This window comes from Stigmatopora nigra, chromosome 3, assembly GCF_051989575.1.
Source record: "Stigmatopora nigra isolate UIUO_SnigA chromosome 3, RoL_Snig_1.1, whole genome shotgun sequence".
NCBI classification, from domain to species: Eukaryota; Metazoa; Chordata; class Actinopteri; order Syngnathiformes; family Syngnathidae; genus Stigmatopora; species Stigmatopora nigra.
In genome coordinates, this window is record NC_135510.1 from 1,002,214 (window position 1) to 1,015,033 (window position 12,820).

The following is a 12,820-nucleotide window of genomic DNA, read 5'->3' on the forward strand; positions in this document are numbered from 1 at the left end:
TCTTATGCCAAATTAATCAATCGTATGCCAAATAACAAAGACTTAGAAATCAAATCACATAAAAAAAAACCTTACAAGAGGTGTCACAGGGAACGAGGCAATGGATCGAGGTAATGTGGAAACATCGCGTAGAGCCGTAGACCAACAAAAGCAGACGATCCGACAAATGACATAATCAGTGGGATTTAAATAGACTGACGTGGGTTTACGAGACAATTTGAAAGACCTGGAGAAACGACAGCTGAACACAGTGGGCAATCACTCAGACAGGACAACAGGAGGTAAAGCCAAAACAAAACCAAGCAACCCTAAACTTCAAACTTATCTCTTCTCATTTTATGAAATATCTCTATGCAGTTTGGATTCGACTAGAGAAGAAAACTTTTCCAAATTCCATATGAAACTGAGTAGAGTCCCTTTTTATGGCAGTTTTTTGTTGAAAAATTACTGTATCCAAGTTCCGAATTTGGTAAAACCGGGAAAGCAGGATGACATCTTCCTTGCACATATCCATTGAACCCTTTCACCCTCGGCTGCCGCTTAGGACTTAACTCAAAGCGATTTATGAAACCAAGATGTTGTAAAATGTACATTTCTTTCAAGATGTATTTCTGTGATGTATAGCTGATTTGTAAATGCTGCTCTAGCTGAATTTCGTATGAATAACAAAGAGTAAAATACTCCACAGACTCATGTGGTTAGTTTGACATTGAGTATGGAAATTGACAAGAATTTAGGCATTCTGATTCCTTATCAACTCGGTTGTCAATTCTCATTGTGTGAGAGAATGAAACAATAAAATGATATATAATGTAATCTATGTCATTCTAATGATGTCACTGTGCATTGATGTACTATCATCTACATAGTTTGAATCTTGATATTTTATTTCTTTTTCAGATTAAATGGGATTAACTTTGTATTTTCAACCATTTATTCACAAGCAACACATTCTGTATAAAACAACAATTAATTAATAAAAGGATAAAAACAAACAGCGCATAAATGAATTATAAATTTCTAGTAATACAAACTTAATTGTGAAATGTACACTAAGGGTGACTGTTTTTGGTCATTTAAAAAAATGCAATTACTATTATATTTTTAATTACTAATGATTATATATTTTTTAAAGTATTTTGATATAGTTATAAAAATATTAGGTATTAATAAAGTGTTATTAAAAGCTATATTATCTCAATTAAAATGGAAAAAAAACAGAAATACCCTGTGCTTCGGCCCCAAGTAGCATTTTTCTCCATAGTGTTTAACTCAATGCATACCATTGATGGGAAACAACATCTTTTAAACTGAGAGGACTGACCGTGAATGCTCATCTTTCCGTGCCTTCGACGGCAATAGACGTCCAATCTATTTTTACTGAGAGAGGGCGAATGAACATTTACCGTCCATTTTGACTGGGAAAATAAACAAAAGTTGTTTTTTTTAATTTTCACCTTGTCCCAGACAAAATTGATTTGACATCTAGATAATTGAATGCAAAACAATAAAAAAGTCAATTCAAGCATAAAAGGGTTAAATTTGTCCCGTTGACACATTTGATTGACTACAACACCGAGTAGGAGACCAGATTAAAACATCATCAATACATATTTCTATTTAGGGAACTTTTGTCTAGACTGTTGCATAATTTCAGGCTCATTTGGAGAGTGAGGTTTAAGCCACATTACATCACAAATTAGTCATTGATAAATAACGATGTATAGCATGGGCAGGGCCAGAGACTCATCATGATTAAAATGTGATATTCAGCTCAGAAGATGTTACTTCTTTTGACTGTAAATTAGGTCACCCAAATTTATTGACCTAAAACGATACCCGACTAGCAGCTGAGTGGTGGGCGCAGGGGTAGGGCAACTATGGCTCCGGAGCCATATGTGGCTCTTTTCATGGATGCATATGGCTCTCCACTAACCTGTGAGGTAAAACATGGAAATCTCTGGTGAGAGAGCTGAGTCCCAAACGCACTATTAGGAGCATTAAATAACTGTGGCGTTGACACTACCTCAACCACCACTTTAATCATAATTTTGTTTTTCATTACTCTTATGAATGCATATTATTGATAGTGATTTATTAGCAACAACATAACAATGTTGTCAAAAGAATTCAGAGACTTTTGGTAATATAAAATTGGTGAAATGACAAAAAAAATCACACATTTTCAAGTATTTTTACTTTTCAATTCTGAGAATGGCTCTCAAGAAATAACAGTAGAAAATATGAATTGTTTATGGCTCTCTCTGTCAAAAAGGTTCACAACCCCTGGCATGTAGTTTGCATGTTCTGCCTGTGCCTGTGTGGGTTTTCTCCAGGTACTCCGGTTTCCACCCACATTCCAAAGACATGCATGATAGGCTGATTGGACGCTCTAAATGGCCCCTTGGTTTGAGTGTGAGCGTGAATGATTGTCTCCTTGTGCCCTCCGATTGGCTGGCCACCGATTCAGGGTGTCCCTCGCTTCTGGCGTGAAGTCAGCTGGGGTAGGCTCCAGCACCCCCGGCGATTCAGAAAATGAGATGAGATGAAAACGATAGCGACTCGTGCAGCGTAGCCCTTTTGCAGGAACGGTATGACATCATTGCAAGACACCACGTCGACAATGCAACATGTGCGCCTGTTTTAAAAAGACGCCGTGGAATTCGTGGTTAATAATATTATTCCAGTGGCGCGTGATCGTTCGTTCGCCCAGCCAGTGAAATGGACGACGTCATCATCCATAATGTTGCCTACACAAATCACACCGCGGCCTCCTTAAAACAAATACTGTAGACCCCCCAGTAAGATTCTTCCCCCAAAGTGACACCGTTTCGCACGCGCGTTACAAATGACCGACGTGATGTTGTAAAAAAAAAAAATGAAGCGGCACTTCTTCGCCTGTTTCGGAATAACACCGCGGGATGGAAAATGTGTAAATGTCGAGATGGCTTACCGTCCTTAGTTCGGCCGTGTGGATGGAGCTGTGTGGGTGGTTCGGTGATGCTGCTGGGCTGCGGAGGAGAGGAAGGCTGGGTCGGCCTGCTTTGACTGGAAGCTGATCATGCTACATTCAAGGGCTGCTCGTAAAACCCAGCTTTCCTGGTGCCCGAGATTTCTTTAAGAGCGAGCGCACAGAGCGGCCCAATTTAGACAGGTCTTAAGTGATCCTCACAATAACTGGTCTAAAATATTCAAAATATGAAATGTAGATCTTTCCAGTTGTCTTTCTGATGTATAGAATTAGGAATGAATAATTGTTGTTGAGGGAAGCCCGGCGGCACGAGTGGTTAGCGCAGGGGTGTGCAAACCGGTCCCCGGGGGCCACTGTGGGTGCAGGTTTTGGTTGCAACCGATCCAGCAAAGTTCACTTTAACCAATGAGATTTCTGCAGAAAAAAAGAAGCACCTGACTGCAATCCACTGATTGCACTTGCAGGACACCACTTGTGTCCTGCGATTGGATGGCCACCAATTCAGGGTGTCCTGGTGCCTATATTTAGCTGGGATAGGCTCAAGCACCCCTGCCACCCATAACTGTTTTAGAGAAGCGTACTATATTTCCTAATTTTTTTAAATATTGTTATCCGTTGACGTCTTATTTTCATGATTAAAACTGACATGTTTGCAGACATCTGATTCATGACCTCAATTAATTTCATCAAAGATGCATACAGATGTAGCCAACAATAATTACAGCATCAATACAAAGTAAAAGGTTTATTTGGCACATTGCTGGAATGGTACTTGCATATTTTACATTGTGGCTGTCCATCTGCAGCTTCGTTTTCAGGGGCCAGCAGTAAATTATGAAAATCTGTTAAACATTGCCTCAGAAAAAAAGCTTGAGTTGATCCTACATTGTGACGCAGTTCTCAGTTTCAACACTAGACAAAGAATGTGCCTCTCCTTTAGCTCATTGCTCAAAACTTGACATGTCGAACTCAAGGTCGTAAATTACAAATTCAGTTGAGAGATTAGTCTTAAGTGGTCCGATGGAGTAGTTGTTAACACGTCCACCTTCCATTTGTGAGATCAAGGGTTGGCAGGCAGTTTCAGGGCACAACATTACAAACAACCATTCATGCATATGCTCACATCTCAGGACAAATTAGTATGTTCAACCAGCCTACAATCCGTGTTTTTGGGATGTGAGGGGAAAGCTTGTTAACCGGAAAAAAACCCATGCAGGCCTGGGAGAACATGATAACTCCACAGGGATTTAACCTTTTACGTCAGAAATGTGACGACTTTTCACCGTGTCACCTAGAATGACTTTCAGATTATTTTAATTACTGACTACATGGGTAAAAACAACCTTGAAATGTTAGATACAGATATTCTGAAACTCTATGTGGCATGAGTAGCAAGCAATATGCTAAATAATTGTGGGGTAAACCAAAATAGTAGAATTGTGTACATTTCCACATTATTCAACTGTTTGAAAAGGGGAACCTTTCAGGCAGTTATGAGTCAAACGGCTATCTTTGGAAGTGTACACCACACTTCCACTGATTTTCCATAGTACATTTGTTCAGTCTGGTTGTGCATGAGCTAGAAAGCTATCTCATCTAATTTTAAGCGAGGGGTATTAAAGTACACCCTGAACTAGTTGCCAGACAATTTCTGGACACAAAGATAAACAACAATCCAACTCACTTTTACAGCAATTGAACACTAAGGGTGTTCTAATAGTGCCAAAAGGAAAGCACAAGGCGCATTTTACAACACTCACAAACACTTGTTTATGTCATTCAAATTTATTTTTTTAGAATAATTACAAGGAAATGCACAACAACAGCATTTGTTCATACCTATCCTAGTCAAAATGAATAAGATGTATACTGCCATCAATGGCCTTGAAACATGAGTTAACAAGAAATTCAAGCCCAAAAATGCCACCAAATTAACAGGAAAAATATACAGAATCAGACAAAAATATCCCATGCCAGATAGCCAATTCATACATTTACTCATTCATTTTCCATACTGCTTGTCCTCACAAAGGTCGCGGGGGGTGCTGGAGCCTATCCCAGCTGACTTCGAGCATCAGGAGAGGGTCACCCTGTATTGGAGGCCAGCCAATCGCAGGGCACAAGGGGAAAAAGGACAACCAGTTACGCTTAAACTCATAGCTAGGGGCAATTTAGAGTGTCCTACCATGCAAATTTGTGGGATGTTAGAGAAACCTTATGTAAGGCATGCAAGAACATGAAAACCCACAGAGAGGTCTGAACAGGAGATTTAACTCTCAATCCCAGAACTAATTGGTGGCTTGGTGGTGCGGGTGGTTAGCACGTCGGCCACACAGCTCTGGGGTCCTAAGTCCAAATCCAGGTCGGTCCACCTATGTGGAGTTTGCATGTTCTCCCCAGGCCTACGTGGGTTTCCTCCAGGTACTCCGATTTCCTTCCACATTCCAAAAACATGCATGGTAGGCTGATTGAACGCTCTAAATTGCCCCTAGGTATGGGTGTGAGTTTGCATAATTGTCCATCTCCTTGTGCCCGGCGATCAGCTGGCCACCGATTCAGGGTGTCCCTGAATTAGCTTGGATTGGCTACAGCACCCCCCGTGACTCTAATGAGGAAACATCAGTTCAGAAAATGAGATGAGATTCCAGAACCATGAAGCCAATCCACTAAACAACCCCATAAGCCAATATGGACCAAAATCACACAATATTATATCCCTAATGTCACTAATAAGAAAAAGCCGTAAATTGTCCTCGAGATTTTTTTTCAATACATCAATAAACAGAGAATTTGCAGTTGTGCTTACCAGAAGTATGACTTAAGCATATGCAAGTTCTCGAGGAGCTTGCATTCAGGCTCAGATGAAAGATAACGTAGTGATACTCACTATCCAAATGGCCAGTGGTGCCTACACAGAAGCTGAAGGACTAATCAATAGGATCTGTTGAATTATTAATAAACATGTATTTTCTTGGTTGCACACAAGACCCTGATTGAAAATTTGATCTGTACTAACCATGTCAGACGCATGAAATGGTTTTATTTTAACATACATGTTTCGCCTTGTTCGGAAAGATCTATCATTAAATAAATGAACTTTTTAATTTTTTTGGTCATTGAAGTTTGAAGCATTTACGTAATGTATACTGACACTCAGACTTGCAGCAATCAATAGAGAGACTGATTACTGGAAGTCATGCATGGAGTGAGGAAGACAAACCCATACCAAAACAATTTGTTGGCTCAGCAGCATCACGAACAGCCAAGAGGGAAAACATAAAAAATCCAAAATTGACTTTAGATCGGTTGTAATTGCTTAGAAAAAAACAATGTTGTAATGCTGTTGACCCACCCAAGCCTTACACTTGCTGAGTGTGCATCTCAATCATTATGTCCACTCCAGCATCTGCCCCCCTGCAACATACCCCATTTGTTTTCCTGCCAGTTGGCTACTGGGTATCTTATTCATCACATGACAGCAGTGAATCTTTATGTCCACTCGCTTTGTACTGCATATGAGATAGAATCATATAAACCTAACGTCACCTTTAGCAAATTCATTAGTTGCTATGATGTAACTGATGAGAACACACAAGTGTTTATTTTATTAACGATCACATGTTGGGGATGTATATCGGTATTCGATTATTGGTGCCTTGATCCACATAGCAAGTATGACATGTTAAAGTGTATATCGGTATTCGATTATTGGTGCCTTGATCCACATAGTAAGTAGGACATGTTAAAGTGTATATCGGTACTCGATTATTGGTGCCTTGATCCACATAGCAAGTATGACATGTAAAAGTGTATATCGGTATTCGATTATTGATGCCTTATGCAAATACATTGACCAACCCGGGAATTTTTTTTCATACCAGTAAAGCTGGATTGAAGAAGCAACAACAAATCAGTTTGTGATTATTTATCCGTGTTTCATGCGCAAATACAGGGTACAACATCTGGAGGCACTGCTGGGATAGCTGTTCAGATGTCCAGTGTCCAGTGTCCATGACCTGCTCACTGAATTCTGAGCCAGATAAACCCCCCCCCCCAAATACTACAAACCAGGCAGATGGCAGTGAGGAGAGGTGTTGCTGTTTGAGAAGAACTGGAAATTGGCAGTTGTAAAACCTAAAACAACTCATAACTAAAAAACACAAACCTAGCAAAATGTGCAAACTCGCCATAGGTAGGCGTGGATTTCAATGACTTTTGTTTATTTTAATTTTGAAGGATTTTTTTTTGCACTTTTCATAGCTGTTCGTTGAAAATCTGGTTGTATGCTGTTATTTTTTTGTCCAAAATGTATGCGACTGTTGGAGACATCGGAATCATTTGGACATGTGCAGTTTGTGGTCTTGTCTCCTCTCATATAATTTTCTAAACCGATTTGTCCTGGTGGTGGAGCCAATCCCAGCTGCCAGAAGTGGGAGAAACCCTGAATCAGTGACCAGCCAATCACAGGGGCACAAGGAGAAGGACAACCATGCACACACACCCATACCTAGGGGCCATTTAGAGTGTCCAATCAGCCTACCATGCATGTTTTTGTAATGTGGGAGGAAACCAGAGTACCTGGAGGAAACCCACAGAAACCCAGGGAGAACATGCACACTCCACACAGGTGGACGTGACCTGGATTTGAACACCAAAGCTGTGAGGCCGACGCAATAACCACTCGCCCAGTTTGTGTTCACGTGGCTTTGTTCCTTGTTTACATTTTGACTGTGCTTATTGTACATTTTGTGTGGTCTTTATTTGTTATGAGCCGTTCAGTTTCTGAACCCAAATAAAAAAAAAAGAAATAAAAAAAGACAAATGCGTACCATGTTTTCATTATTAGAATACAGAAGATAAGAAGGTTTACACATCATATAGTTCAGATGCATAAAACTCCCACTAATTTAAGACATTGGCAAATGGATACATTTTATGTGCCTTACTCAAAGACACTTGAGCAGGTATATGGAAGGTGATGTTTTGATATTCTGGAACCAGCCATGAGTGTCTTTTCCTTTGTTGTTAAGTCACTAACTCATTCAATATCCCTATAATACCTATTCATACGTTTTTTAGAACACGTATGTTCTTTACCAAAGACATAGAAACATTTGTTTATTATATGTAACTACCAAAACTAAAGAATCAATTTAGGGCAGAAACAAACCATTGCAGAAACAAAAGCATTTTGAAATTGACGGTAGATTGAACCAACCTTTGACTTGTGTAGAAAACGGAGCAGTGTGTTTGGTCTTAAACAGCAGAAGCTCCTTGTTCAAGTCGCAGATGTTGAAATCAACATTCCAGGACAGCAAACCTGGTTGGTTTAAAAAATACAAAATTATTAATGTGTCATAAAGAAAACCTTCTCAGTTCGTGGAATGCAACATCCATCCATCCATCCACCCTTCCTCCATCCATCTAACCCATCCACCCATACATCAACCCACCAAATCATTCCACCCACAAACCCATCTGAACTTGAAAATATTGTCCAATTTGAAGAAGTAATGAATACTGGAAGGGTACTTTTCAAGTATATTAGATTAGCTATCTTTATTCATCCTGTATTCGGGTAATTTCACTGTCAGGTAGCAAGACGGTGAGAATACAGACATAGGAAAAATACATTCTAGACATAAATGAATAAATAAATAAATAAATAAAAATGGTGTGTGCGTGTGTGTGTGTGTATATATATATATATATATATATATATATATATATATATATATATATATATATATATATATATATATATATATATATATATATATATATATATATATATATGTATGTATGTATGTATATATATATATATATATATATATATATATATATATATATATATATATATATATATATATATATATATATATATATATATATATATATATATATATATATATATATATATATATATATATATATATATATATATATATGTATGTATATATATATGTATGTATGTATGTATGTATGTATGTATATATATATATATATATATATATATATATATATATATATATATATATATATATATATATATATATATATATATATATATATATATATATATATATATATATATATATATATATATATATATATATATATATATATATATATATATATATATACTAAATTCCAATTTTGCAGATAATGTAAAACAGACATCACCACGATAATCGAAATCACGCAAAGTGGGGTCACCTATCAAGGTCAGCCCTGCTGCTATTCCCACTTTCGTTTGTCCCTCCTGTCCTGCTGCTGTGTTCGCCCAGCTGTGCATGATTTATAATTACTTCCTGATTTGTGTATTTAAACACCACTGAGTTTAGTATTCATGGTCGGATTGTCTGCAAAAGTCTCTGCGTATATCCCAGCGTAGATTGCATTACCATGCAGACATGCTACCTTGCTGCTCGATTTCACTTGTTCTCCATGTTCCGTTTTTTTTTTTTTCATTTCACAAGACCTTGTTGTTTTGTAAGGTCCCTTCTAAGTTATTAAAGTAATTGTTATGAGCAAAAATTGCCCCGTCCTCACGACGCGGTTGCTCGCGACTGGGTCCTAATCCTTTCTACCTTACCGAAGTCGTCTCTCGTGGGCGTAACATCACCGCTGTTACAGTGAGTTCATCAGTATTTGAATACTCTGCTATAATGCAAGTTCCTCTACTAAGAAATCATGGAAGGGTCTGAAATTTTCATTGTAGGTGCATGTCCACTGTGAGAGAACACAAATCCAGGAATCACAATGTATGATTTTTTAAAACTATTTATTTGTCTAATACAGGTGCAAATAAAAATTTGAACACCTGTCCATGTATAATCCTGAAAGAGATGTACCTGTTTGAGGTTTTTAGCTCTATAAAGACAGTGTGTTCAAATGAGACCAAAATAGAACTTTTGGTCATCATTCCACCAACCATTTTTGGAGGAAAAATATGACAATCACCCAAAGCACATAGAAAGGAAAACCAAGGAGTGGCTCCTTAAGCAGCATATTAAAGTTCTGGGGTGCCCTATCTAGTTTCCAGTCCCAAATCCAATAGAAAATCCTCGGATGGAGCTTAAACTCTATTTCTTAGGGACAGACCAGAAGCCTGACTGATATGTATGAAAGAGTGGGCCAAAATCCCCCTGCTGTGTGAAATCCTGGTGAAAAACTACAGAAATTGTTGTACCTCTGTAATTGCACACAAAAGCTTCTGTAACAAATATTACCATTGTTTTTCTCATATGTTCAAATACTTATTTTCAGCGGAATCAGAAATTGTTTTAAAATCATGTTCAGAATGATTTCTTTTTAAATTATCTCTCTCACAGTTGACATGCACTTATGATGAAAATTTCAGACCGCTCCATGATTTCTAAATGTGACGTCTTTGGTGACGTCGAGCGTTGAACGTCAAGTTGGCTGGGAAGCAGGCAATGGACGAGTCCTCTGAGTGCGCTATCAAAACTTTAATACTAAAGGCAGGAGATGATTAAAAAGATAACAAGGATTTAGCAATAAATAACAAAATCAAACCTGACATGGAAGACATGGATAAACGAGGAACATGGAGCAGGTCATAGCAACATGGCATGAAGCAAAAGAAAGCAGACACTCTGACAAAGACAAACAAACACACGGGGATTAAATAGACAGACAAGAGCTGATTACAAATCACGCGCAGCTTGTTACAAGAGGAAAGGAATCGCATTTAACTCATACTGATTTAAAGCACGTAGCAAAATGCCCAGCAGTCCGGACTAAACGTAGTTCATGGTTTAAGAGGCTCAACATTTTTAGAATGATTCAGTAAACTTCTTAGCACTGAGTTTGGATTGGATAACTTTATTCATCCCGTATTTGGGAAATTTCATTGTGACAGTAGCAAGAAGCACAAAGCACAAAAAAAGCAAAGTAAATGGGATCATGAAGAATCACCAAATCAAATCATTAAGTCAGAAAAGCAGCAAAAACACAAAACGAACAAAAGTTGACAGAGCTACCACCACCGGCTGCTACTTGAAAGGCGCCTTCTTGGTTGCGTTAGCAAAAACGGAATAGTTTTATATGGAAAAAAGTAGCACAATGTTATTTTTTTTACCCTAGTTTTCCTTATATGTTTTTGACTAGTTAATATCTGTCTGAAAAATATATCGAGACCTACCTTGTGCGATTTGTTTCCGAGTAGAATCCAGCTGTTCATAGGAGGAAATCTCTCCACTCACAATCAGCATGCGATATTTACTTTGCTGAAATACATCTTCATTTTGCTGATCTTTGTTCTCAACAGGCTCCCCTGCTTTGGATTGCTTTGTTGGACTTTCTACAGCAAAAGGAATTTCTATGGTAACATTGCTGCTAGTGGACATTGAACTCTTTTCCATCTCCATGACAACTGTTTCCCAAGAAAGGATGGCAAGAGGAGAGGAATGGGGAGGACGCTAAGGTGTGGCCTTGGTGGAAGGTGAATCTTTGATTGGATAATGTGTTGTGACTATTTGATATCTCCTCGCCGCATTGGCTGAAACTAAACAAGGGATTCAACTCTGTATGTTGATGAGATGGACGAGAGCCCTGAGAGTGGTTGTCTGATTGGAATAAGAATGTTGGAAATGGATGGGAGGATTTTCATCATGTGCTTATAAAGCTACCAAATGGACAGTATTAAATTTACATATAAAACTGAGTATTTAATAAAAAATGCTTTTAAAAAAATATTTCACTGAGAATAGCTCCCTTAAATGGATCATTAACCTGACAAAACAAACTCAAAATATCACAAAGAGGGGTCTATTTATATTGTTGGCACTAATAGTACCAGGCAATGTGATTGGAGTTCATGTGACTTGTCTTTGTTCCCATTGTGATCAAAACAATGTTTCATCAATGCACAAAGACAACGGATAACAGATCCTTCACTCAGCATAGGGCTGCAGTTATTTTGGACCATGTGAATGAGTTAATTCTGTAATTGAAAAAGGTTTAACATTATTTTGATGATTGTAAATTATATTATAGGAAATTATATACAAGTGAGGACAGGAAAAATCCAAACTGGACAATGTACATCATGTAAAACACAAAATGACAAAAATTGCACTAAAATGGGGGTAAAATCCACTTCCTAGCACCATTTAGTGATTAAATTCAAACATTTTGAAACATTTGATTTTCAGAAATCAGAACTTGGCCCACAATTTAAATATTATTTAGGAATATAGCCATATTTCACTCACCAAAAATAACTTTTAACGGTACACAATATCCATCCTCCTATTTTCCTTCTTTTAAATCGCCATCGAAGCTAATGCTGAAAGTCGAACCTGTTCTGTCATATTTCTGGCAAAGTCCATCATGAAAATGGCTTTAAATCAACACAACAATATATTTGCTTGTGCAACTAGCTCCAGACAGTTTGGTAGCTGTGGTTAATCACTAGCCAACATAGTTGGTGAAAGCGATTACGTATCCCTACGCCTCCCAGAAGGCAACGCCGTATCCCTACGCTTGCGACAAGGCATTGTGGTGTTGCCAACTCCAAATTTGATTGGTTAAAGCAACAGTTTTATCGATGCAGAGCCCGCAGAACTGATTGTGAAGGCCTTACGGCAGATTTCCAACCCTGGCAACAAATAATGGCAAATAATGTAATTGGTTAAATGCTTCAATATGAAAACACATCTGGAAGCAGTGTAACCAGGTGGGAAAGCAATGAAAGGAAGCTAACAATTTGGAATTATTTAATAAGTATTGATGGACAAAACATAATATATGATTCAGATATTTCTTAGACCAGCAGAGAAAGCCTTGAAGGTCCTGACGGCCCGCCACTGATGGATAGTAATA

At 38.0% G+C, this 12,820-nt stretch overlaps 1 protein-coding gene across 2 annotated transcripts in view; it reads right to left on the minus strand.

Annotated features, from left to right (window-relative positions):
- The window catches only part of map1aa (microtubule-associated protein 1Aa), a 31,557-nt gene extending 20,175 nt beyond the window's left edge, over nt 1-11,382 (minus strand). The window contains exons 1-2 of one of the 2 annotated variants that reach the window (XM_077713278.1): nt 11,139-11,382; nt 8,190-8,291 (exon numbers count right to left, since the gene is read on the minus strand). In XM_077713278.1, the coding sequence (XP_077569404.1) occupies nt 8,190-8,291; nt 11,139-11,364 (328 nt within the window). In that variant the 5' untranslated portion in view covers nt 11,365-11,382. Of the gene's footprint in view, nt 1-2,953; nt 3,009-8,189; nt 8,292-11,138 lie in introns of those variants that run through there. The other variant, XM_077713279.1, reaches the window with a different exon arrangement.
- Between the last annotated feature and the right edge of the window lie 1,438 nt (nt 11,383-12,820).